This window comes from Chiloscyllium punctatum, chromosome 5 (assembly GCF_047496795.1).
Source record: "Chiloscyllium punctatum isolate Juve2018m chromosome 5, sChiPun1.3, whole genome shotgun sequence".
Taxonomy (NCBI): Eukaryota; Metazoa; Chordata; class Chondrichthyes; order Orectolobiformes; family Hemiscylliidae; genus Chiloscyllium; species Chiloscyllium punctatum.
Genome location: NC_092743.1, coordinates 39,302,970 through 39,330,627, shown reverse-complemented (window position 1 = coordinate 39,330,627; position 27,658 = coordinate 39,302,970). Strand labels below are relative to the sequence as shown.

At 41.4% G+C, this 27,658-nt stretch overlaps 1 protein-coding gene across 1 annotated transcript in view; it reads right to left on the bottom strand.

The window, feature by feature from the left end:
- kif9 (kinesin family member 9) overlaps positions 1 to 27,658 on the bottom strand; it is a 109,948-nt gene that overhangs the window by 73,028 nt on the left and 9,262 nt on the right. Inside the window, exons 3-6 of the mRNA XM_072570115.1 lie at positions 24,439 to 24,604; positions 17,383 to 17,489; positions 13,815 to 14,039; positions 3,973 to 4,056 (exon numbers count right to left, since the gene is read on the bottom strand). Of these exons, the coding sequence (XP_072426216.1) occupies positions 3,973 to 4,056; positions 13,815 to 14,039; positions 17,383 to 17,489; positions 24,439 to 24,604 (582 nt within the window). The remainder of the gene's footprint in view (positions 1 to 3,972; positions 4,057 to 13,814; positions 14,040 to 17,382; positions 17,490 to 24,438; positions 24,605 to 27,658) is intronic.

The following is a 27,658-nucleotide window of genomic DNA, read 5'->3' as shown; positions in this document are numbered from 1 at the left end:
GACATTGTTAAGCTGCTTTATTCTACAGCGTGAGAACATAAAGAGAAATGGTACAACTTTTCCCGTTCTTTTGCAAAGTCCTTGAATGTGTTATTCTTACCGAGCTCCTTGTTTGCATCCCTCCGATTAGGATTTTGCCACTACCACAGTACCAAGACATCTTTTTCCAAAATCACAAATGGTATTCTATGTTGCTGTGACAAAAATAAACTATTCCTCCTTGTCCTTCTTGACCTACAGGTATCTGCAACCTTTGACACAGTTAATCACACCACTCTCCTCCAATGTCCCTTCACTGCCAGCCAGCTGAGTTTGTACTGCTCTAACTGGCTCCGTTATTATCTGAGTAACCATAATCAGAAAGTCAGTTTAATAGCTTCCTCTTACTTTTGCAGTTATCTCTGGGGTTCCCCCAAGGATCTATTCTTGACTCACTCTTATTTCTCAACTACATGCTGCCCTTCAATGACATAACTCAAAAATAGGGTTTGGTTTTAAGACACCAAGCTCCAGTTTAATGTTATGCTTCTCTTGTCACCCTACTTCGATTTCCTCCTTTAAAACATTCCTTAAAACTCAAGTCTCTGACCAAACTAGACCTTGGAGTGCAGGTTCATAGTTCCTTGAAAGTAGAGTTGCAGGTAGATAGGATAGTGAAGAAGGCATTTGGTATGCTTTCCTTTATTGGACAGAGCATTGAGTATGAGTTGGGAGGTCATGCTGTGGCTGTATAGTACATTGGTTCGGTCACTTTTGGAATATTGTGTGCATCCTATCGGAAGGATGTTGTGAAACTTGAAAGGATTCAGAAAGAATTTACAAGGATGTTGCCAGGGTTGAAGGATTTGAGCGATAGGGAGAGGCTGAATAGGTTGGGGCTATTTTCCCTGGAGAGTCGGAAGCTGAGGGATGACCTTATGGAGGTTTATAAAATCATGAGGGGCATGGATAGGGTAAATAGACAAGGTCTTTTGGGGGGCGGGGGTGGAGCCAGAACTAGAGAGCATAGGTTTGTGGTGAGAGGGGAAAACATTTAAAAGGGGCCTAAGGGGCAACCTTTTGATTTATCTTGCAGTCTCAGAACCTGAAAGAAGGTCCTATAGCAGGCAACTCCTGCTGAGCATCTGGCACTAAACAATCAGAGCATAATGGAGTTAGGTGTTCATTGATTCTGAAGACAATTGAGAATTTATGTTTCATTACTTATACAGTATGGAAATTCTAATTAATTAGCATTTCAACCACATTAAAAATTCTAAATAAAAATCGCTGTAAATCAGAAACAAAAACAGAAATTGCTGAAAAAGTTCAGCAGGTCTGGCAGAATCTGTGGAGATGAATCAGAGTTAACAATTGTACCATCACTTCTGAGGAGGGGTCAACTGGACCCAAAATGTTAACTGTGCAGCCAGACCTGCTCAGGTCTTCCAGCAATTTCTGTTTTTGTTGCTGATATTAAAGGTTCTTCTGTGAATACAGATATTTTGCTAATATGAATAAAGCTTTTTCCCAAAACAAAAATATAAAGTCGCATAACATGAAATTTTGCATTTTTTTCCAGCTCAAGTTATGAAATTAACAAGATTTGAATAAATGAGTAACACAGTTTCTGTTCAGGTAGTCTGTGAGATTAATCCATAATCTATCATTGAGTTGAAGGAATGGCTTACAGTGCTGGTCTGAGGTAAAGGATGAACTCCTACGTGACTGCTTGGAGTCAGTGGACTGGTCCATATTCAATAACTCAGCAGCTGACCTAAATAGAATGCCACTATTGCCACAAACGTCATCAGTAACTGTGTAGAGGAGTGTGTACCAAGGAAGTTAATGCAAGTGTTCCTTGACCAAAGGTGTGCACATTAGGTGGATAGGTCATGTTAAATGGCCCATAATGTCCAGGGATGTGCAGGCTAGGTGGATTAGCCATGGGAAATGCAGGGTTACAGGGATAGGGTGGAGGGGTGGGTTTGGGTGGGATGCTCTTCAGAAGGTCAGTGTGGACTCAATGGGCCAGATGGCCATGCTTCCCATAATGTAGGGATTCTATGATTCTTCTATAAATTTAACCAGAAACCATGGATGTACTGGGAGATCTACTGCCTACTGAAGTACAAGTCTGAGGTTTTCGAGTTGGGGTCACCCTAACATATACAGGAAATCTAGATTCGGCCTTTGCAAAGCCAACAGGGATGCTGAGACAGACTAAACTAGAGTCTCAGACTAATCACACAAACACACGTCGATTGTGGCAATGCTTACATGATATAACAGGTTATAAAGTGAAGTTGGGTTGAATCGTTGGCAATAATGCATCCCTCCCCGACGAGCTCAATGCATTCTATGCTTGTTTTGAAAGAAGGTCAGCGAAATGATGTCACCTGCCTCGACAGTTACTGCTGCAGATATCAGATTGGCCTTCTTGAAAGTGAACCCATGGAAAGTGACTGGACTGGATGGAGTCTGGGGCCATGCACTCAGATCCTATGAGGACCAGCTGACAGGGAGTATTTGCAGACATCCTTAACGTCTCCTTACTCTGATCTGAGGTTCCCACTTGCTTCAAGAAGATCACTATCACCTCAGTGCCAAAGAAAAATCAGGCAGCGTGCCTTAATGACCACCACCTATTGGCTCTGACATCCATCATTTTGAAGGGCTTCGAGAGGTTAGCAATGGCACTTTCATTGTCAGCCTCCCAGATTGCCTTGATCTGCTACAATTTGCTTAATATTGCAACAGGTCCAGGGCAGATGCCATCTCCCTGGCTCAACACTCACCCCTGCAACATCTGGATAACAAGGATGCTTACGTCAGACTCCTATTTATTGACCTTAGCTCTACCTTCAACACTGTAATTCCAACCAAACTCATTTCCAAGCTCTAAGACCTAGGACTCTGCTCCCCACTCTGCACTGGGTCCTTGACTTGCTAACCTGCAGACCACAATCAGTAAGGATAGGTGACAACACCTCCTTCAAGATAATCCTCAACACTGGTGCCCCACAAGGCTGCATAATCAATCCCTTACTATACTCCATATGCATTAACCACTGTGTGGCCAAATTCTGCTCAAACTCCATTTACAAGTTTTAGATCCAACCTACCATTGTGGGTCGGATTCCAAACAACAATGATAGAGTACAGGAAAGAGATAGAGAACTTAATCGTGTAAAGATTACAATCTCTCCCTCAATATCAGCAAAACAAAGGAGCAGGTCATCGACATCAGGAAGTGGAGTAGAGGAAACATCCCTGTCTGTATCATGGTGCTGAGATGGAGATGGTCGAGAGCTTCAAGTTCCCAAAAATAAGTATCACCAACAATCTGTCCTGGTCTATCCATGTTGACGCTACAGTCAAGGAAGTACACCAATACTTTACTTCACCAGAAAGCTAAGGAAATTCAGCATGCCCATATTACTTTTACCAATTTTTACAAATGCACCATAGAAAGCATCGCATCTGGATGCATCACAGCTTCATATGGCGACTGCTCTGCTCAAGACCTTAAGGAATTACAGAGGGTAATGAACATAGCCCAGTCCATGATGTAAACCAACCTTCTTTCCATTGACTCTATCTACACTTCTCGTTACCTTGGGAAGGCAGCTATCATTATCAAAGACCCCTCCCACCCCTGTTATACTCTCTTTCACTCTCTTCTGTCAGGCAGAAGATACAGAAGTTTGAAAACACATACCAATAGATTCAAGGACAACTTCTACTGTTGTCAGACTTTTCAATAGACCCCTCATATACCAGAGTTGATGTTTCTCTGTGCTTTCTTTATAACTGGAACGCAATATTCTGCATTCTGTTCTCTTACCTTATACTTATGTAAGGTCTGATTTGCCTGGATAGCCCACAAAACAATACTTAACACTATATCTCCCTACACGTGACAATAATAAATCAAATCAAATCACATCAAATAAGAGCATTACAAGCCAAAGGAATCAAGACCAAGCTTACCTCGACATACACTGTGAAGATGCAATGAGACCTGGAGGAATTCTTATTCATTGAGTGTGATGCAATAATTCGGTTAGTTTCCCCCTGCAATGTGAAACAAAGCAATATAAAGAAGGTGCAAAGAGGCGTTTGAAGGTAATGGCCCCACAATTCTAGATGCCATTGAATCATAGGGTACAGAAGAGGCCTACAGCCCATTGAGCGTGTACCGCCAAAAATACACTACTACTGATTATTTCTTTAGATAATTCAATTCACTCCATGTGTTATTAATAAATGACTGAGCAAAGTGGATTCCACAAAGATTATGAATCTTGACAACATCTTTGTTGTCGCTGAAAACTTTTTAAATTTATCTTTTATGAGATGTAGGCATCAGTAGCAAGGCCAACATTTTTGCAACAAATTGCCCTTGAGATGAGTAGCTCTCGGTCGCAAGTAACAAGATTGGGACAACATTTTAGTTTGTGCTGATAGGTGGTAACAGGCATTCATGCTTGGCTACAACGCAATTAGCATTTAACACTGTGGCCATCTTCCCTTCCTCGGTCCCCATCAACTGTGCTTAGGGTCACCATTGTCCAAAGACTTTACTGACCTAGCCATTGCAGCTACAAAAGCAGGCCAGAAGCTAAGAATTCTGAGGTTGGGAACTGTAGCAGCAAGAAGAGAACCTCAGCTTTTAGCTGTAACAGAGAGAGGAAAAAGAGCTTCCACATCCAGCTTCAAGACTGTAGCAACTGCTATTGAAGGTTAAAACTTAAAACAGTCTTAGTTCTGTGGAAATTTGACTGTAATTCAGGCTGTTCCAACTTTTAAAAAAATCCAAGGCCTCACAAGTTGTTTACTTTACTGGCTTGAAGCAGATTGCTCACACCTCTGTCTCAACCTCTCTTCACAAAAAGAAAACCAGGACAAAATACACCTCTTAAAGACATATTATTGTCACACTATTTTCTGACTTGGATCTACTGGTGGGAAATCTTGTCGGCTTAAAAGAGCATTCCGTCAAAGCACTGGTAGAGTCCTCCTGGCTGTGATGTTTTCAGAATTCAATTATATTCTGTCAGCTGTCTGCTCCATTTACAATCCTTTTGTTACTTTCACAACACATTTGTCTGCATTTGGCTTGATCCCAGTTTTCTAGTTCTCTCAATGACTCCACGTAGACTGTGGTCTCACGGATCCTTTATATCCTTGGTAACTCTTGCCTACTTCTTGCTGGAACACAGTTGGCCCAAGAGTATGTTGAATATTTTTCCTAACATTTAGGAAGCATCTGGATATGCAATTAAAGTGCCAGAGCATATTAGGCTATGGACCAAGTGCAGGTAAATGGGATTATTATAATTTGGTGCCTGTTGGTTGGCCTAGGCATGGTGAATGAAGAGCCTGTTTCTATGCTGTATGACTGTATACCTGTAATTCCCTGAACAGTGAAGATTCCTTTTTCAGCTTCATGTTCTCGTAGCCATTTCTGGTATCAAGCTGGTTGAAAGCATTTATCCATGATAGTAATGGGGTGTTTTTTTTACAGTTTTGGAATAAGGCAAGGATACCTGTTTATTACTTGATTATTGTTTTGTGATTGAGGCAAATATTTAAAAACCTCTTTGATTTCTTGCTCATGACAATGGAATGGAATTTTCCTAGTCTGTGAGCTCTGTGATTCTAGCTTTTCTTCCATCTTTAGAGCTCTCTTCCAAGCTTTTCTTTTAGTTCATTGGTACACAGCGAATGAATCACTGGCTTCGTCACTGGGTCACTGTTGATGTGATGCACAAAATCTTCAAAGTATTCAAAGATTTTGTCAAAACACTCTGGTTACATTTGAATCAGATTTACTTTACTTATGATCAGAGGATGCTTTTCAGAGGGATTCCCTCCAACCCTCAGTATCACCTTATTCATCTCAAGATTTACAGAGATAAGCTGCAGTTCCTCACAACTGCTCAAATCCAGAATAGCAGGACCATTTGTTCCAGTGACATGAAACGTACAGTCAACATAATTTCCTTTGTGTGTCTCATTTGTGTTATTCCTAGCTGTCAAATAGTGTGATGTTGCCTGGCTTTATAGTATTTTCTCTAGGATACTAATTTGCTTTCACATGATTATAAAACAGTCTTGATATAGTCTAACTGGTAAAATGTTACAGTATGGTATGGTATCAAATTTTAACTTAAGATGATGGTTGTGGGTTTATTTCTCACCCTCGTCCTGATCTGACTAGTTGTGCAATCTTTTCTCTGGGTATTGTGGTATCCAGATGTTTCTTGTAGGTATATGGTTGCTACAACTAACATATTGCCAAACTCATTGTCATCTTCTATAGCATAGACATTTTGGTTCTTTAGACTTCTTATTCGCCCTGTGGCTCTGTCTCTGATAACTCATTTGCCGTCTTTGTTTTGTTTTACATCTTTTCTCAAAGATTTGGGTTTCCACATGGTCTGCAGTCTAATCCATATGGATGCCATTTCCTTCTGACTGTGAAATCATTTGGTTGTTCACAGTTCTTGCACCCTTTTTCTCTGTCTGGTGCATTTTCTTTTGTTACAATTTCAGTTAGAACGTAGAACATAGAACAATACAGCACAGAACAGGCCCTTCGGCCCTCAATGTTGTGCTGACCTGTGAATTAATCTATGCTCATCCCCTTACACTATCCCATTATCATCTATGTGCTTATCCAAGGATTGTTTAAATCTTCCTAATATGGCTGAGTTAACTACATTGGCAGGCAGAGCATTCCACACCCTTATCACTCTCTGAGTAAAGACGTTGCCTCTGACATCTGTCTTAAACCTCTCAGTTTGTAGTTATGTCCCCTCGTACAAGCTAACATGATCAACCTAGGAAAAAGACTTTCACTGTCTATCCTATCTAATCCTCTGATCATCTTGTATGTCTCTATCAAATTCCCTCTTAGCCGTCTTCTTTCCAATGAGAACAGACCCAAGTCTCTCAGCCTTTCCTCATAAGACCTTCTCTCTAGACCAGGCAACATCCTGGTAAATCTCCTCCACACCTTTTCTAATGCTTCCACATCCTTCCCAAAATATGGGAAATGTATGTAATATTCCAAGTGCAGCCATACTAGTGATTTGTATAGTTGCAGTATGATATTGCGACTCCGGAATCAATCCCTCTACCAATGAAATCTAACACACTGTATGCCTTCTTAACAGCACTATCAACCTGGGTGGTAACTTTCAGGGATCTATGTACATGGACACCAAGATCCCTCTGCACATCCACATTACCAACAATCTTTCCATTGACCCAGTACTCTGCCTTCTTGTTATTCTTCCCAAAGTGTATCACCTCACATTTAGCTGTGTTGAACTCCATTTGCCACCTCTCAGCCCAATTCTGCAGTTTATCCAAGGCCCTCTGCAACCGGTGACATTCTTCCAAACTGTCCACTACTCCACCAACTTTAGTGTCATCTACAAATTTACTAATCCATCCACCTATGCCTGCATCTAAGTCATTTATAAAAATGACAAACAGCAGTGATCCCAAAACAGATCTTTGTAGCACACCACTATTAACTAGACTCCAGGCTCAATATTTTCCATCAAACACCACTCGCTGCCTTCTGTCAGAAAGCCAGTTTCTCATCGAAACTATTAAATCACCCTCAATCCCATGCCTCTGCATTTTCTCCAACAGCCTACCATGTGGAACCTTATCAAAGGCTTTACTGAAGTCCATGTACACCACATCAACTGCCCTACCTCATCTGCATGCTTGGTCACCTTCTCAAAAAGCTCAACAAGGTTTGTGAGAAATGATCTGCCCTTGACGAAACCATGCTGACTAGCTGAAATCAAATTGTTGCTTGCTACCTGCTATCCTGCTACCTTTCTCTTACCTTAACTGGAAGTAAACCATTTAGATAGTCAGTGTCTTCATTTGGCTACTCAGAGCTTCATGTGCTCTGTTAGTATCTACAGCCTGTGACATTGTGAGCTAGTCCTTTGTGTACTTCATGGTGTGCAGAGGCCCAAATGAACTGATCTGACAGCTTTTCATCTTTGACTTTAAAATGACATTTTCTGGCTGAACTTTCAATTTGTCAGGAAATTGTCAACTGGTTCACCTGATTCCTACCTTAGATCTTGAAATTTATATTAATGAATTTGAAGATTTGACTTTGGCTGCAGATGTGTGCTGAACTTGAAATGTTAAATCTGCTTCTCGCTACAGATGCTGCCAGACCTGCTGAGATTTTCCCAGCAATTCTTGATTTCAAAAGATCTTGTGTGGTTTTTGCTATTGTCTTCACTTAGCTCCCAACTATTGAACAGATCTAACACTTTCTCTGATGCCAACAGAAGGATGTAGCTGATCTTTTCTTTCCTAGGACCTTGTCTAAATCTACTAATTGCCAGTCTACACATTTGTTTAAACTTCTACAATGCCTCTAAAGCATCAGCTGGCTTCCAATTCATTACGGGCTGGACTGCATATTTATTACTGCAGTGGTGGCCATGTAGTTTTTATACAATCAATTCAGTTTTTCTTTCTCTGGCATTAATTCAGGTTGATTTTTCAATGTCATCGAGTATCAAATTTATTTAAGTTATTTGGGTTTGTATTTGCAAACATCAAACTTTGGAAAAAAATAGTCAAACCAACAGCAGTTTAAAAGGGAGAAGAGCAGACAAAGGAAGCACATGGTGAGGACAGTGCAGGAGAGGGAGAGAGAACCTGCACAGTTACCGCCTTTGCTATTTGAATTCGTGTATCGTTGGATATCAGAGTGCATCTGGGAAAATTAACAAACAGTGAAATTTACAACTAATCTTGGAGGAACTGTTGGGTGAACTTCACAGCACAGAATCAGATAAGTTAATTGTTGTTTTAAGTCTGTCCAAGAGAAAGGCTACAGTAGTGAGTATAATGGATTCTTTCTTGATTATATGTTTTTGGAGATAAGTCTCTTGATTAAAATTACAATATAAGCCATAGCTATTAATTTAACCAGGGGCAGTGTTTGTAGAGGAATAAGATGATGTTATTTTCTGGATCTGTAGATTGTGAAGGAGCAAAAATGGCCTTTGCAGTGATATGTACTTCTTGTCAGATGTGGGAGTTTAAAGAGAGTTAAAGGGTTACTGGGGATTATATCTGCCATAAATGCTGTTGGATGCGAATCTTACCAGATCGAGTGGATCGGTTGGAGAGACAGATAGAAGCGATGAGGAATTTGCAACAGCAACAATATGTGATGGATGGCAGTTATAGGAAGGGGGGAAAGTCACATAGATGAGTTAACTCCAGGAAGGGTAAGAGAGGTAGGCAGCTAGTGCAGGAGTCTTTTGTGGATATGCCCATTTCAAACAGGTATGCTGTTTTGGAAAATGTAGGGGGTGATGGATTCTATGGGGAACGTAGCACGAACAGCCAAGTTTCTAGTATTGAGACTGGCCCCAATGCAATGAGGGGTATGTTGGCTTCCAAGAGATCAATTGTGTTAGGGGATTCTGTAGTCAAAGATATAGACAGACATTTCTGTGGCCAGCAGAGAAAAAGCGGAATGGTGTATTGTTTCCCTGGTGCCAGGATCAAGGATGTCTCAGAGAGGGTGCAGAATGTTTTCACAGGGGAGAGGGACCAGCAGGAGGTCATTGTCCACATTGGAACCAACGACATTGGAAGGGAAAAGGTTGAGACTCTGAAGATAGATTACAGAGAGTTAGGCAGAAATTTAAAAAGGAGGTCCTCAAGGGTAGTAATATCTGGAATACTCCCAGTGCTACGAGCTAGTTAGGGCAGGAATAGGAGGATAGAGCAGATGAATGCATGGCTGAGGAACTGGTGTATGGGAGAAGGATTCACATTTTTGGATCATTGGAATCTCTTTTGGGGTAGAAGTGACCTGTACAAGAAGGATGGAATTGCACCTAAATTGGAAGGGGACTAATATACTGACAGGGAGATTTGCTAGAACTGCTTGGGAGGATTTAAACTAGTAAGGTGGGGGGTTGGAGGGGGGAGGGGGTGGGGGGTGGATTGGGGTGGGGGGGGGGGGGGAGATTCAGGGAGGGGGGGGTTTGACCCAGGGAGATAATGAGGAAAGAGATCAATCTGAGATGGGTACAGCTGAGAATAGAAGTGAGTCAAACAGTCAGGGCAGGCAGGGACAAGGTAGAGCTAATAAATTAAACTGCATTTATTTCAATGCAAGGGGCCTAACAGGGAAGGCAGATGAACTCAGGGCATGGTTAGGAACATGGGACTGGGATATCATAGCAATTACGGAAACATGGGCAGGACTGGCAGCTTAATGTTCCAGGATACAAATGATACTTGAAGGATAGAAAGGGAGGCAAGAGAGGAGGGGGAGTGGCATTTTAGATAAGGGATAGCATTATAGCTGTGCTGAGGGAGGATATTCCTGGAAATACATCCAGGAAGTTATTTGGGTGGAACTGAGAAATAAGAAAAGGATGATCACATTATTGGGATTGTATTATAGACCCCCCAATAGTCAGAGGGAAATTGAGAAACAAACTTGTAAGGAGATCTCAGCTATCTGTAAGAATAATAGGGTAGTTATGGTAGGGAATTTTAACTTTCCAAACATCGACTGGGACTGCCATAGTGTTAAAGGTTTAGATGGAGAGGAATTTCTTAATTGTGTACAAGACAAATTTCTGATTCAGTATGTGGATGTACCTACTAGAGAAGGTGCAAAACTTGACCTACTCTTGGGAAATAAGGTAGGGCAGGTGACTGAAGTGTCAGTGGGAAAGCACTTTGGGGCCAGCGACCATAATTCTATTCGTTTTAAAATAGTGATGGAAAAGGATAGACCAGATCTAAAAGTTGAAGTTCTAAATTGGAGAAAGGCCAATTTTGACGGTATTAGGCAAGAACTTTCGAAAGCTGATTGGAGGCAGATGTTTGCAGGTAAAGGGACAGCTGGAAAATGGGAAGCCTTCAGAAATGAAATAACAAGGATCCAGAGAAAGTATATTCCTGTCAGGGTGAAAGGGAAGGCTGGTAGGTATAGGGAATGCTGGATGACTAAAGAAATTGAGGGTTTGGTTAAGAAAAAGAAGGAAGCATATGTCAGGTATAGACAGGATAGATCGAGTGAATCCTTAGAAGAGTATAAAGAAAGTAGGAGTATACTTGAGAGGAAAATAAGGAGGGCAAAACGGGGACATGAGATAGCTTTGGCAAATAGAATTAAGGAGAATCCAAAGGGTTTTTACAAATACATTAAGGACAAAAGGGTAACTAGGGAGAGAATAGGGCCCCTCAAAGATCAGCAAGGTGACCTTTGTGTGGAGCCACAGAAAATGGGGGAGATACTAAATGAATATTTTGCATCAGTATTTACTGTGGAAAAGGATATGGAAGCTATTGACTGTAGGGAAATAGATGGTGACATCTTGCAAAATGTCCAGATTACAGAGGAGGAAGTGCTGGATGTCTTGAAACGGTTAAAGGTGGATAAATGCCCAAGACCTGATCAGGTGTACCCGAGAACTCTGTGGGAAGCTAGAGAAGTGATTGCTGGGCCTCTTGCTGAGATATTTGAATCATCGATAGTCACAGATGAGGTGCCAGAAGACTGGAGGTTGGCAAACGTGGTGCCACTGTTTAAGAAGGGCGGTAAAGACAAGCCAGGGAACTATAGACCAGTGAGCCTGACCTCGGTGGTGGGCAAGTTGTTGGAGGGAATCCTGAGGGACAGGATGTACATATATTTTGAAAGGTAAGGACTGATTCGGGAGAGTCAACATGGCTTTGTGCGTGGGAAATCATGTCTCACAAACTTGATTGAGTTTTTTGAAGAAGTAACAAAGAAGATTGATGAGGGCAGAGCAGAAGATGTGATCTATATGGACTTCAGTAAGGCGTTTGACAAGGTTCCCCATGGGAGACTGATCAGCAAGGTTAGATCTCATGGTATACAGGGAGAACTAGCCATTTGGATACAGAACTGGCTCAAAGGTAGAAGACAGAGGGTGGTGGTGGAGGGTTGTTTTTCAGACTGGAGGCCTGTGACCAGTGGAGTGCCGCAAGGATCGGTGCTGGGCCCTCTATGTTTTGTCATTTACATAAATGATTTGGAGCGAGTATAAGAGGTACAGTTAGTAAGTTTGCAGATGACACCAAAATTGGAGGTGTAGTGGACAACGAAGAGGGTTACCTCAGATTCCAACAGGATCTGGACCAGATGGGCCAATGGGCTGAGAAGTGGCAGATGGAGTTTAATTCAGATAAATGCGAGGTGCTGCATTTTGGGAAAGCAAATCTTAGCAGGACTTATACACTTAATGGTAATGTCCTAGGGAGTGTTGCTGAACAAAGAGACCTTGGAGTGCAGGTTCATAGTTCCTTGAAAGTGGAGTCGCAGGTAGATAGGATAGTGAAGGAGGCGTTTGGTATGCTTTCCTTTATTGGTCAGAGTATTGAGTTCAGGAGTTGGGAGGTCATATTGCTGCTGTACAGGACATTGGTTAGGCCATTGTTGGAATTCTGCGTGTAATTCTGGTCTCCTTCCTATCGAAAAGATGTTGTGAAACTTGAAAGGGTTCAGAAAAGATTTACAAGGATGTTGCCAGGGTTGGAGGATCTGAGCTACAGGGAGAGGCTGAACAGGCTGGGGCTGTTTTCCCTGGAGCGTCGGAGGCTGAGGGGTGACCTTATAGAGGTTTACAAAATTATGAGGGGCATGGATAGGATAAAGAGACAAAGTCTTTTCCCTGGGGTCGGGGAGTCCAGAACTAGAGGGCATAGGTTTAGGGTGAGAGGGTAAAGATATAAAAGAGACCTAAGGGGCAACTTTTTTACGCAGAGGGTGGTACGCGTATGGAATGAGCTGCCAGAGGAAGTGGTGGAGGCTGGTACAATTGCAACATTTAAGAGGCATTTGGATGGGTACATGAATAGGAAAGGTTTGGATGGATATGGGCCAGGTGCTGGCAGGTGGGACTAGATTGGGTTGGGATATCTGGTCGGCATGGACGGGTTGGACCGAAGGGTCTGTTTCCATGCTGTACATCTCTATGACTCTATGACTCTATGTCATGCCTTCTAGTTCTTTTCAGTTAGAAATTCAAATTTAAATGAAAAATGCCAGATCTTCATCCAGTGGATTTTGTTTTGCTACTCTTCATACAACAGATGGTCTAGTACAGTACTTGACACATGACATGTTGGCTATGTAGTCTCACAACAATTAGTTACACTTGTCAATGAATAAATCTAACACCCAACCTAAAAGAAAGTTCTCCAAAGCCTCATTTTCTTCTGCCAATGAAGGAATGTTACATTCGTTGGATGAGGTCTTAGACCAAGATCTTGTCTGTCTATTTCAGTCCGTGTTATTGATCCCTGGTGTCCTAGTCATTGCCTAAATAATGCCACCAAATGCAGATGAACTGTTATCAAAACAAAAAATACAATACTGAGGATAGTAGAAATATGAAATAAGAATAGAAAATCTTGGAAATGTTCAGCAAGTAACATTGCATCTCTGTACAAAAACAGAATTAACATTTCAGGTTTGACTGTCATGAAACCCCATCAAATGGGCAGTAAATGTTGACCTTGCTACATGCAGAGAATGCATAATTTTAAAACAGATCCACTCTTCTGTAATATAGCAAATGCTCTGTTTTTTTTGGAATGCACAGGTGATTGAAAAGTTTACAGTCTCGCACATCTCTGCACGTGTGGTAACCAATAGAATTGACTTTTGCTCTGGCTGCATGGGAACTTTCAGCTTGTTAAGCAGATTAGAAGGAACATTAGCCCTCACCCAATCCTTGATTCTGCACCCATATTTCTGCAATGCTCCTGAGTGTTCTTACCTCAAACAGATAGTTAAGAGCATCTTCTTCAGTGCTGACCTGGTGAATTGAGAGCCCTCGGACATGCACACCATAGTTGTCCTCCACTACCACCATGTGTCCATCAGTTTCCAAACTATCAGGCAGGCTAGACAGTAGGTCAAACAGAGTCTCGTTGTAGATTTCCAGGTATGAGACGTATACAGTGAGAGAAAGATCCCCCTGTTCTTCTACCTCTTTAAAAATCTGTGAGCAAGAACATTGAACATTTTACCTTTTTATTCTCTACTAGTCTTTCTTCTGTTATAAGGTTTGGATCTTGCCTAGGTACTTTCTCTGGCACTCCGTTGCTAAAACTAAAGTATTCCCTTGTGATTGAACTGAATATCCATGTCATTTAATAAAACAAAGAACTGCACATGCTGGAGATCTGAAACTCAATTGGTCACTGCCAAAACTCTCAGTTGAAGAGTCACCAGACTCGAAATGTTAATTCTGCTTTCTGTCCATAGATGCTGTCAGACCTGCTGAATTTTGCCAGCAATTTCTGTTTTTGCTCCATGCCCCTTATATGTGTATTTCTTCAATCTCTTCAGATGTGCACAAAAGCAATTCTTAGAACTGAAAAGGCCAGATACCAATCTGTTAAATTTCACAGTGCTTAAATATAGGTATGATTGATTTCATTTAATCTTTTAAGACAGAGAAAGCAAGAAAGAAAACGTACATTGCAAAGCCTATTTGCAGACGAGAACAGGACAATTTATAGTGGACAACAGGGAAATGGCAGAGAAAATGAACAGTTATTTTGAGTCTATCTTCCTAGAAGAAGATATAGAAAATATCCCAGAGTGACCAAGGAACTTCAGTTATCAGAGCCAACATGAATTTATGAAAGGGATATCATATTAGAGTTTTCTAAAGATCTTACTGGTAGCATAGATAAAGGAAAACTAGTGGAATTGGTGCATTTGGATTTTCAGAAGGCTTGCAGTAAACTCCCACTCTATAAGGTATAGGTGCAGGCCAGTTGGCCAATCAGGTCAGTTGTACAATTTGATCACGGTCGATACACCATTCTACTACCTTTTCCTCATAATCCTTGATTGCCTTACTAATCAAGAACCTATCCATCTCTGTCTTAAATACACTTCAACAGTGTGGCCTCCACAACATTCTGAAATATTCTGTGAAGCACTCCCCCAATTTATGCTTCATTTCTCCAATGTACAGGAGAGCACATTGTGAGCAGCTGCTCATAAGACTCTAAGCTTTCAGTTGTCTGCCACATTCTATTCTATAGTAATGAGTTCTACAGATTCTCCAACATCAGACTGAAGAAATTCCTCCTTAATGTCAGTTCTAAATGAGTGTCCCTTCACTCTGAGGTTGTGCCCTCAGGTCCTAGTATCTTTTACAAGTGAAAACATCTTCTTCAGATCTGCTCTATCCATGTCTCTCTGTATTCAATGAGTATTCAATAAATTTCAATGAGATCATCTTCATTCTTCTACACTACATTGAGTACAGACCCAGAGTCCTCAGCTGCTCCTCACATGACAAGCGCTTCATCCTTCCTCAGATGCATGCTCAATGAATCCTTGTAATCAACGGGTATCATGAGCTCTATTCTGATGAAGGGTCACTGGACTCAAAATATTATTGCTGTTTGTCCCTTAACAGATGCTGCCAGACCTGCTGAGATCCCCCAGCCCTTTCTAACTTTTTTTAGAATTTAAGATGGTGGCACTGGCAGGTTAGGAAATCTTCGGGCTCTGTGCCCATACACTTCTACTCCCCTGGTTGGCTGCATTCTCCTTTGCATTTTGTTTCGTTTCTTAAATTATTAATTTCTCTTTTGTATCAAAATTGACCTTTTATTCTTTTCTTCGGCTACGGTGGAGGAAGGAGGTTGTGGGCTTGCTGTGGTGGTGGCTGTGGCAGCGTTGTGGCTCTGGATGGCCATTCTTCATCGCCATAGTGGCTGTGGCTTTACTTAAGGTTTCATCATTGATGGGTTCAGTCTGCCCCAATCTGATCTGCCCCAAGTCTCAAATCTTCTTCCATGCCAGTTCATTAAAGCCTTCAGCACCCCTTACTTCAATAATCTCCCTATCTCTTTTTAAACAATTTCAGTGACCCAGCCTCAATAACTCTCTGGTGTAGAGAATTCCAGGCATTCATTCACTAACCTCTGGGAGACAAAATTTCCTCACACCTGCTTTAAATGAGCGATACTTTCTTCTGTAACTATGTCCCCTAGTTCAAGAGACCCCCCACTAGTGGAAACATCTTTTCAGGTATGTTTCGATAAGACTACTCTTCATTCTTCTAAATGCTGATGAACAAACACCTATCCTGTTTAGCTTTTATTTGATAAATCAACCTCTCCATCCCAGGAATCAACCCTAGTGAATCTCTTTTGAATTGCCTCCATGCTAGTACTTATTCATGGGCACCATAACTATACACAGTATTCCAGGTGTGGACTCACCAACATCCTGTATATTTCCCTATTTTACACTGTAAATCCTGAAGCAATAAAGGCTAGAATTCCATTTGCCTTTCAATCATTTGCTGTACTTGGATGCTAACTTTCAGATCACTCTGTTCTGAACTATTGGAGTTTCCTCCATTTAAGTAATTGTATTTAATTCTTCCTATCAAAGTACATGACTTCACACTGTACTACATTAAACTCAATCTATCAAGTTTTTGCCCACCACCTCAACCTACCTATATTTCTTTGCAGATTTCTTATATCCTCATCTCAATATACCCTCCCCACCTATATTGAATCATCAGCAAATCTGCTACATCACATTTGCAAGTTAATCATATAAGTGGTAAAGCATCAAGGTCCTAGTACTGATTCTTGTGGCATTGTACTGGTTACATCTTTCCAACTTGAAAATGTCTGTCTTGTGTGTTAATCAATCCTCAGTCCATGCTAATATATTACCCCAATATGATGAGCTCTTGCAATAACCTTTTATATGGAACCTTATCAAATGCTTTTTAGAAATCCAAACAGACTACACTTACCTATCCTCCTTTATCAACTCTGCTTCTTATATTAGATTAGATTCCCCACAGTGTGGAAACAGGCCCTTCGGCCCAATCAGTCCACACCGATCCTCCGAAGGGTAGCCCACCCAGACCCATTCTCCTCTAACGAATGCACCTAACACTATGGGCAATTTAGTATGGCCAATTCACCTGACCTGCATATATTTGGACTTTGGGAGGAAACCGGAGCACCCGGAGGAAACCCATGCAGACACAGGGAGGATGTGCAAACTCCACACAGACAGTTGCCCGAGGCTGGAATCGAACCTGGGACCCTGGAGCTGTGAGGCAGCAGTGCTAACCCCTGAGCCACAATGCTGCCCTTACCTCATAGAACTTTGATAAATTGGTTAGACATGGATTAGGATTTCCAATTTTGGGAATCCATGAAAGAACTTGTGGCTGAATCTTCATTCATAACAATGCAGGAACACTGATCACACATGGAATGGAACACTTGGTTAATAGGAGATGAATCCCAAAGAACCAATTATTGTAGATTAGTCACTGCAAATCATACCTGCTGAATTGCTCTTGGAATGATACCACGGTAATCATATTTCTCTGTAGCTCCAGTCATTGTGTAGGTTTTTCCTGCCCCTGTTTGTCCGTAACACATTATTGTACCTAAAGGAAATGGGAAAAATAGTTTGTAATTTATACATAATACTTTTTTCCTGTATCTTCCTCCACAGATTCTTTGGACAAGGCAGGAAAGGAATTCTTTTTGTGTGGTCATCAAGGTGAGGGATTGAAATGTTGAAGAAAGAAAGAGTATTCATTTTTGAGCTGACTGGGTGGTGGGAGGCAGCTTTTCAAATGGAAATTGGATAAACACATGAAGAGAAAATGTCTGCTGGTTTGTGTGTAAAGGATGGGAGCTTGGGACTAGTAATGTTGTTTTTGTAAAAAGTTAGCACAGACATGACAGGCTGAATAGTGTTTAGGATGTTGTCAATGCTGGGACTTGAACACTGAACATTGTCAATGCAAATAAAAAGAAACTGCATGTGTTAGAAATGTAAAGCAAGTCATTTGCCTCTCTGTTGAAGGTTTGCCAGTTGGAAAAAACGCTGTAAATAAGTGATGTAGACACAAAAGTTGGAAATTTAAAAGAAGATGATGCTGGGAATATGCAAACAGGCCATAAAGAAGTCAAAAAAACTCCCTCCCTCAAAAGATTGTCTTTTTTTATTTTTAGGTTCAGGATTCTCGTGGTGTCTTGTATATTTCCTATACTCTTAAAATTATTTCCTGTCTCCAGCAGCCCTTATCATCTAGTTTTAAATGGCCCATCATGACTCTTCTGGTTCTTTGGAGGAGAGCTATTCATTTAGCCCACTCCCTTGTTCTGCATCCATAGCCCTCTCTTTTGTTCCCATCAAATACTTAAACAATTTCCTTATAACAGTTATTATTGAATCAGATTCATCACTAGTTCAAGCAATGTATTTCAACTCACTGTCAAAACTAAGCTCTTCAAATTGCCTTTGGTTCTTTTGCCATAACACTTAAATCTATGCTGTCTGGTTACTGTCCTTTCTGTTGCTGGAAACAATTTCTCCTCATTTATCAAACGTATTCATCGTTTTGAACAATTCTAACAAGCCTATTATTATCTTTGCCCTTAGTCAATTTCGCATACATTATTACATTGATGTCCTCTTGGAGCAAAACATGAACTCTTGTTAAAGGAATTTAGAATTTAAATGGTTGACATTCTTGGCCTCTAAACTCCAACTTACCAGAATCCAACACATTCTAGATGCAGATCCATGGATTCCAAATAATTGCATGTTAATATCATACAAAATAAGATAAAGCATTATACATCTGGGTTGACTTGGTTCCCAAAGCAGAAGAAATCCTGTTGGGAGATAGCTTAGAGTCCTCCATTATAATTATATTCGGCAAGTTAACATCATAAAGGTTTACAAACTTCCAGTGGGGTCATGCCAACAATAGCTCTACCGAATGTCAAACACCAGCCATCTACATTTCACCACCCATCACTACATGTGGCACCATCAAAAAGCAGATTGAACTGACAAACAACTAGAAACCTAGTTTCTGGTCTCTCATTCACATCTTGTTATGATGCCCAACAGCTAAGCATATTTCTTTCTATCTGCTGACAGAAGGCATACACATCTGAACTCAGTTTCAAAATGATGTCAGTGAGGGAAAAGAGCCAAAAAGAGCCAAAAGAACTTTCTCCTCACATAACACCAACCTAGCATCAATGCTGATAGCATAGTACTGCTGCTGCAGGTAGGTGCCAATAGTAGTCAGCATCCTACTTTCTGACTTGCTTCGTCTGATAACCTGAACCACACTGGAATGCTGCTTCCAGACTCGGTATCTTAGTCCTAAGCCAGAGAAGCTGTGCAAAAGTCCCCCCATTCACAAACAGCATGACAAATTTATTCCAGTCAATTATAGTTCCATAGTCCACTCTTAATTGTCAACAAAGTGTTGGAAGGTTTTGTTGACAGTGCTATAGAGTGGCACTTACTCATCAAATACTTGCTCACTGATGGTCAGAATGCGTACTGCCAGCACCACTCACCTCCAGATCTCATTAAAGCCTTAGTTAAACAGAGGTCAGGTGATGGTGATTGCCCTGAACATTAAAGTAGCATTTGACCATTTTTAGCATCATGGAACCCTAAAAAGGTTGAAATCATTGGGAATTTTGGAAGAGGAGAGGAACTGTCCACTGGTTGGGACCGTGCCTATCATAAACAAGAATGACTGTGGTTATTGGAGGTCAATCATCTCAGCTCCAGAAATTTGCTGTAGGAGTTCTTTAATGAACTTCCATCTGACATAACCTTGTGCAGGGTTACAGGGATCGGGTAGTGGGGTTGGTCTGGGTGGGCTGCTGTTCGGAGGGGTGGTGTGGACTTGATGGTCCAAATGGCCTTCCACATTGCTTCCACGCTGTAGGGATTCTATGATCACATAAAGTTAGAAGTGACAATAAATTATTCATTCAAAAGTTGACTGGGAGCAGCCACTTCTGGGTAAATCTGCAGCAGAACGGTGGTGGTGGGGGTTGCTGTTCAAAATGAAATTGGCAAGATAAGTATACAATTCATAAGTTCATAAGACATAGGAGTAGAATTAATCTGCTCTGCCATTCGATCATGGCTGATATGTTCCTTACCCCTATTTTCCTGCCTTCTCTCCATATCCCTTCAACAAAACTCTGTCTAACTCCTCCTTAAATTTACTCACTGTCCCAGCATCCACTGCACTTTGGGATAGTGAATTCCACAGATATACATAGAGAAGAAAATGTTGAGGAGGTTGGATAACATGTAGGTTGGTTGGGTGGTTGACAATGAAGGAGAAGGTCTTAGGTTGCAGGATGATATAGATGGATTGGTTGAATGCGCAGATCTGTGGTAGATGGAATTTAACTCTATTATGTGTGAGGTGATGCACTTTGGAAGTAGTTACAAGACAAGGGAGTACTCAATGAATGTTGAACAGTAGGAAGCTCAGAAGAACAGAGGGGCCTTGGTGTGTTTGTCCATAAATTCCTGCAAGTGGCAGGACAGGGTAACAGGGTAGTCAAGAAGGAATCTGGGACACTCCCTTTGTCAATTGTGGCTAGATTATAAGAGCAAGGAGGTTATGTTGGAACTGTTCTTTGTTTAGGCCTTAATGGGAGTACTGTTTGCAGTTCTGATCATCGCACTATAGGAATGGTGTGATTCCACTGGAGGGGTTGCAGGGGGCATTTACCAGGTTGTGGCCTGAGATGGAATGGTTTAGCTATGAGGAGAGGCTGAATAGGTTTGGGCTGTTCTCTTTGGAGCAGAGCAGGCTGAGAGGAGACATGATTGAGGCATATTAGATCATGAGGAGCATGAATATGTTAGATGGAAAGCAGGGAATTTTGTGACAATTCAAATCTGGAATTCTCAAAGCCCTTGATAAAGTGATAATTGGCTGCCTCATGAATCGCAATATTTAATGTAGGGTGTGTGATTTATATGTAGTTTAATGTGTTTATTTTTAAGTTTAGACCTCCAACTGTATGAGCCTAACCGTGCATATTTAATACTTTATGTAACAACTTACTAAATGCCTTTGGAAATCCAAGTACAGAGGAGCCTTGCTCTGTACATGGGGAAGGAGTGTTTTGCTCGGTTAATCAAATTCCAGATAATCGAATGCTGGATAACATAGTTTAGCCAAGCATCGGGACATTGCAAGACAATCCAATATTTGGATAATCTAATGCTGGGTATTCGAGGTTCCTCTTTATATGCACTTTTAAGTCCATGAAGAGTTGAATGATTACTTTGTAACTGTTTCTGTAGCCATGGTGATTTATTTTAAAACAATAGCAAGATAACTTCCAGAACAAATAGGTTTTTTTTGTAGACTAGGCAAGTTTACAACCAAGTAAGGTAAACAATTTGACATCAGGGTTTTTGTTAGAAAATTGTGAATACGTTTTTTTAAGCTTATAACTTAGAACATTAGTTTAATCCAAAGCTTTTAAATAAAGGTTTTGTTTTAATTTCAGTTTGGGGCATATATGCAGTTTGGAGATGGATGTGCAAAGCAGTGGTCCTGAGAAAGGGAGAAGTAGTAAGAATAGATTATTTTAGATTGAGGAGTTTAGTAATAATTCCAGAATATGATACTGATTAGCAAGGTTAGAGCTCATGGAATACATGGAGAACTAGCCATTTGGATACAGAACTGACTCAAAGGTAGAAGACAGAGGGTGGTGGTGGAGGGTTATTTTTCAGACTGGAGGCCTGTGACCAGTGGAGTGCCACAAGGATTGGTGCTGGGCCCTTTACTTTTTGTCATTTATATAAATGATTTGGATGTGAGCATAAGAGGTACAGTTAGTAAGTTTGCAGGTGACACCAAAATTGGAGGTGTAGTGGACACTGAAGAGGGTTACCTCAAATTACAACAGGATCTGGGCCAGATAGGCCAATGGGCTGAGAAGTGGCAGATGGAGTTTAATTCAGATAAATGCAAGGTGCTGCATTTTGGGAAAGCAAATCTTAGCAGGACTTATACACTTAATGGTAAGGCCATAGGGAGTGTTGCTGAACAAAGAGACCTTGGAGTGCAGGTTCATAGCTCCTTGAAAGTGGAGTCGCAGGTAATAGGAGAGTGAAGAAGGCATTTGGTATGCTTTCCTTTATTGGTCAGAGTATTGAGTACAGGAGTTGGGAGGTCATGTTGCAGCTGTACAGGACATTGGTTAGGCCACTGTTGGAATACTGCGTGCAATTCTGGTCTCCTTCCTATTGGAAAGATATTGTGAAACTTGAAAGGGTTCAGAAAAGATTTACAAGGATGTTGCCAGGGTTGGAGGATCTGAGCTACAGGGAGAGGCTGAACAGGCTGGGGCTGTTTTCCCTGGAGCGTTGGAAGCTGAGGGGTGTCCTTATAGAGGTTTATAAAATTATGAGTGCCATGGATAGGATAAATAGACAATGTCTTTTCCCTGGGGTCGGGGAGTCCAGAACTAGAGGACATAAGTTTAGGGTGACAGGGTAAAGATATAAAAGAGACCTAAGGAGCAACTTTTTCACGCAGAGGGTGGTACGTGTATGGAATGAGCTGCCAGAGGATTTGGTGGAGGCTGGTACAACTGCAACATTTAAGAGGCATTTGGATGGGTATATGAATAGGAAGGGTTTGGAGGGATATGGGCCGGGTACTGGCAGGTGGGACTAGATTGGGTTGGGATATCTGGTCGGCATGGACAGGTTGGACCGAAGGATCTGTTTCCATGCTGTACATCTCTATGACTCTATGAGCATTTTGGATAAATCATTTAAACTCAGGTGTATGACAGCTGCAGGATAAGATTTTCTCGACTGAGAATTTTGGTTTTGCATAGAATCCCTACAGTGAAGGGAGAGGAAATTCGGTCCATCAAGTCTGCACTGAACCACCGAAGTGCATCCCACCAAGAAAGACCCAGTCCTCTACCCGATTCCCACATTTCCCTTGGCCAAATCACCCAGCCTGCACCTCTTTAGACTGTGGGAAGAAACCAAGCACCCAGCAGAAACCCACACAGACACAGGGAGAACATGTAAACTCCACACAGACAGATTCCAAGGCTGGAATCAAACCCAGATCCCTGCCACAGTGAGGCAGCAGTGCTAACCACTGAGCTACCGTTCTTCCCCTGTTGAGGTTGCTGTCAAATTAAATCTATTGAGATGTTAGAGAAAAGGACCTTCTCTGGTGTGAGTACAGTAGTTGGGGCACTTTTGGGTAATATACAGCGGTGTTTTGGATCTGTAAAGTGGTGTTTTGGATGAATTGGATTATATTTTACCATGTTTTTTATAACCTCTAAACTTGTGTTATGTGTAAATAGCTTAGGTTTATTCTATTTTATCTTAATTTCTTTTATGAAATAAATTTTTGTTTTTATGTTTCTTTGTGAGACCACCACATTTAAAACAAACCTGAACACAACATAATTTACCAAACCAGATTCCATTCTGGGATCTGACTTATCTAGGAATAAGATCATCTGGGATCATAACAAAAGCACAAGCCAGGAACATAAAATTTCCATTTTCCTGCTTGTGTACAACTCCAATACAACACAGAGGCATAGTAATATCCAGGATAAAGCAACTTGGTTGACATCTCAAGAACTACCTGAAGCATTTACTCCTTTCATCACCAATGCAATGGCAGCTATCATACAATATGCAAAGTACTCTGCAATAGTTCACCGACAGTTCTTCAATAAACCACTCAAATCTGCGTCATCGACCATATTACAAGGACAAGGGCAACAATCATAGAAACATCATCATCTATAGTCTACACTATAATGCATGTTTCTTCAACATGAATTGATTATAATGTGATTGAAGAGTTTAGACCATTACCTGTAGAATGCGAACTTTCTTTACCTGAATTGGCTATAACACAATTCCAGTCCCACTAGTTTAAACAGTGCTGCTATTATGCAATTTTCTTATAATGTGGGATCACACGATAATTGAACTATCGTGTTATATCAGAACAGACTGTATATGCAAATTGAGTCTTATGTCAAACACCATTTTGACTTAAAAAAACATCATTGTTTCTTCCTGTCTGGATCAAAATCCTATAACTCCATCTCTAACAGTATGTGAGTGTACCTTCACCAAGACAAAAATGTACAATGTTTCAAGAAGACTGCTCAAAAGCATCTTTCCAAAGAATGGTCACTGGACCTGAAACATCAACTCTTATTTTTCTCCACAGATGGTACCAGACTGCTGAGTTCTTTTTTCCAGCAATTTCTGCTTTTGTGTCAACAGCATCTTTTCAAGGGCAATGAGACATAGGTAATAAATACTGGCCATGCCAGGGAAGACCACCTCCAAGAACAAATTTTAAAAATCTTCCACTGCTACATGCAGCTGTATTCAATGTTCTCATTTTGCACATTCAAATGTCATTGACAACAGGATCAATCCTTTCTGGGAACCTGAACATAGGCCTTATTCTCACGAAGCTCCCTGAGCTGAGATTCCTCAATTTTCTCCCAACCAGAGGATTTAGATCTACGTACTGCTGAAGCCATTTATTGTGCTAGACACCACATTCTTTGCAACGACTTTGTACACAACATCCTGTGGAACATTGTGGAGAATCCCATCTACTTTGAATGACCAGTCGCTGTGCTGATTATTGACCACGTCCTTTCGTTGGTCTAGTCTGGTGTGAATATGTATTGTCTGCGATGAAAAATAATTAAAGTGAATAGAAGTCATCTGAATATGTTTGAAAAATACATTCAAGTTATAGCTTATACTAATAGTTTGTCTTAACAAGAAAACTAAAACGTTAAACAGAAAATCCTCGAAATTCTCAGCAGGTGAGGGAGCATCTATGGAGAGAGTCAGCTCAAAGCCAATCCCTAGAGTGAGGAGACCTTCTGAATCTCCTGGTTTTTTTCACAGAACACGGGCTGTGCCCAGACAGCACAAAGCCAGTCCCTAGACTGAGGAGACCTTCTGAATCTCCTGTTTATTTTTATTTTATTTTGAAACAATAAACAGGGTTTCATGTTACAAAAGTGATTAAATCATGATATATTTGTAAATGTTTAATTTGATGACAATAAAATATGCCAGTATGATATGGGATTTCATTGAAATTACATCAATGTTATTTATAAACACAGTGGCTTCCTTAGAACATTTAATTAATCAAGTACAACAGATTCTTTAGTAATCTGTGCTGGTTGAATCTCCTGTTTCTTTTTTTTTCAGTGGTGGAGGTCCTGGGGAGGGTCCCCAAGGCCAGTCCCAGGCAGCAGTGAGGCAGGCCCCATGCAGCAACAGGGACAATCCCCTTCAAGGAGGAGGAGAGCCCTTGCACGTACACAGTCACACACTCACACTGATCCAATCTCCAAAAGGGGGAAAACACCCGAGTAGTCAGTGACAAAATCTCCTGTTTCTACCTATCAGCCAGAGCTACTTGATTGGCCCAGGTGAACAACCCCAATCAAGGATCTCAGAGTCAATAAGATCCACCTTACTCTGGTTCCAATCACTACACTCCTCCCCTACTAAGTCCAGTGATGTAGGCCTACTCTTTCTCTTGTAGCTTCTCCTGGGATGATTCCACCTCAGGTATGGTTCTTGTGACTTGGACTCAGATGGGTAGCATGTATCGTACTTGTTTGTATCTTGCACCTGGACCATTTTGGGAGAGTCTCCTTTTCTTATTTTGGCACTAATGATGTTGAGACTGCATCCATCTCAGACTCTTAGGTTTCCTCAATGCCAGAAAAAGGGGGAGGCATTAATCAAGGCAATCACTCTTGCATCTCATAGTAATATGCTGCCCACTATGGTGATCTGATCTTGCCAGGTCCAGAAAGGTTTCAATTCTGGTTGTGATAGCCTTTTTGTTTCCCCCATTACCAGCAGCTGTTTTACTTTTGCCAGGACTGGATCTTTTTGAGTCCGCTGTCAGATATTTTGTTAGTGGTGACTGGAAGGGTGTCCAGAAAGTTCAAAATCAGGACAGACTCTTCCAGCGGAGGCAGCACCTTTGGAGCACCTGCTAGTGGGAGGAGGATCAAAGCATCTGCATTTGCCATTGGCCTCCTGGATAGTGCTCCAACTTGTAATTGTACGCACTCTGAATAAGGGCCCATTGCTGAATTTGATGAAAAGGTATGGGTGGTACATGGGTCTTAAGTAGCCCTAGCAGAGGTTTGTGGTCCATTACTATAACAAATTTATGTCTGTAAAGTATTGGGGTACAGAGTGAACAAAACTGGATTACACCCGTTGAAGGATAAAGTGAGGGTGATAAGCATCTGGCTGCCACATCTGTACTGGAGTTTAGGTCTTTCCTTGATTTGCTGAATAATTATGGTACCTGGCTCCATCTTGGCACCCTTACATCTGCTATTGAAGAAGAGTCAGCCTCGGTAATGATCGCCTAGCCAAGAAGCAGCTTTTAGGGAAGTGAAAAAGCAGCTATCATCACCTAAGGTGTTGGCCCACTATATTCCCAAGCAAAGGATGATGCTGACATGCGATTACTCCCCACATGGCATCAAGGCAGTGTTGGCTCATGCAGTGGCCCAAAGGAGAGGAATGCCCAATAGCTTTGGCTTCTCACACTTGGGCTTATACTGAACGCAAATTCGTCCAGAAAGAGAAGGAAGGTTTAGTGGTCATTAGTTCCACCAATACTTTTGTGAATATAAATTTGTCAAAGTAACAGACCACAAACCCCTGCTACAGTCACTTAAGGAAGACAAGGCTGTACCACCCATATCTTCTTGTCAAATTCAGCAGTAGGCCCTTATTCTGAGTATGTACAATTATGAATTGGAACACCGTCCAGGAATCCAGTGGCAAATCTGGATGCATTGAGCTGCCTCTCATTGGCAGATACCCCTGGTGGTGCGTGTGGTGGAAGAATCCATTCTGGTTTTAAACCTTCCAGACACCATTCTGGTCACCGCTGATAATATCCGACTGTGGACAAAAAGATTCCATCTTGGCAAAACTAAAACAGCTGGCGGTGATGGGAAACAAAAGGGCAATCACAAACAGGATCGAAACCTATCTGGACTCAGCAAGACCAGAACACTGTATAGGATGGCACATTACTGTAGGGATCAAGAGTGATTAGCCCGAGCAAAGGACACCACCAGAGTCATCCAGGGATATTCAAAATGAAAATGTTAGCAAGAGGTTATGTCTGGTGGCCAGGATTGGATACCAACATAGCTGCATTGGTGGGGCACTGCCCAGAGTGCTAACAAGGACACTGTCAGCAGCTCCCGCACATCCATGGGAATGGCCAGGTAAACCTTGGACTTGGTTACATGTCTACTATGAGCTCAATGAGCTACTATGAGCTTTCATGAGCTCAATGTGATTGGTCAGTTGTGGATACCATTCAAAATGGTTGAACATGCAGCGAGTTCAAACACAGGGATGACACTGAAAAGCTGTGAGTGTCATTCATGATACATGGACTCCTGAAAGTATTGGCCATGGACAAAGGGATGTCATTTACCAGCAGGGATTTTGAGTGTATCCTATAGGTGAATGGCATTTGGCATATTTGGACATCTGCATACCATCCATTGTCCAATGGTCGGGCATAAAGAGAAAACAAAAAGTTGAAGGCAGACTTAAAGAAACAGATACAGCTTTGTTTGATACCATTCTGTCCTTGTTTCTGTTTGATTATAGGACCAGCCCTCATGCAACTACAAGGATAGCTCCAGCAGAGTTGCTAATGGGGAGAAGACA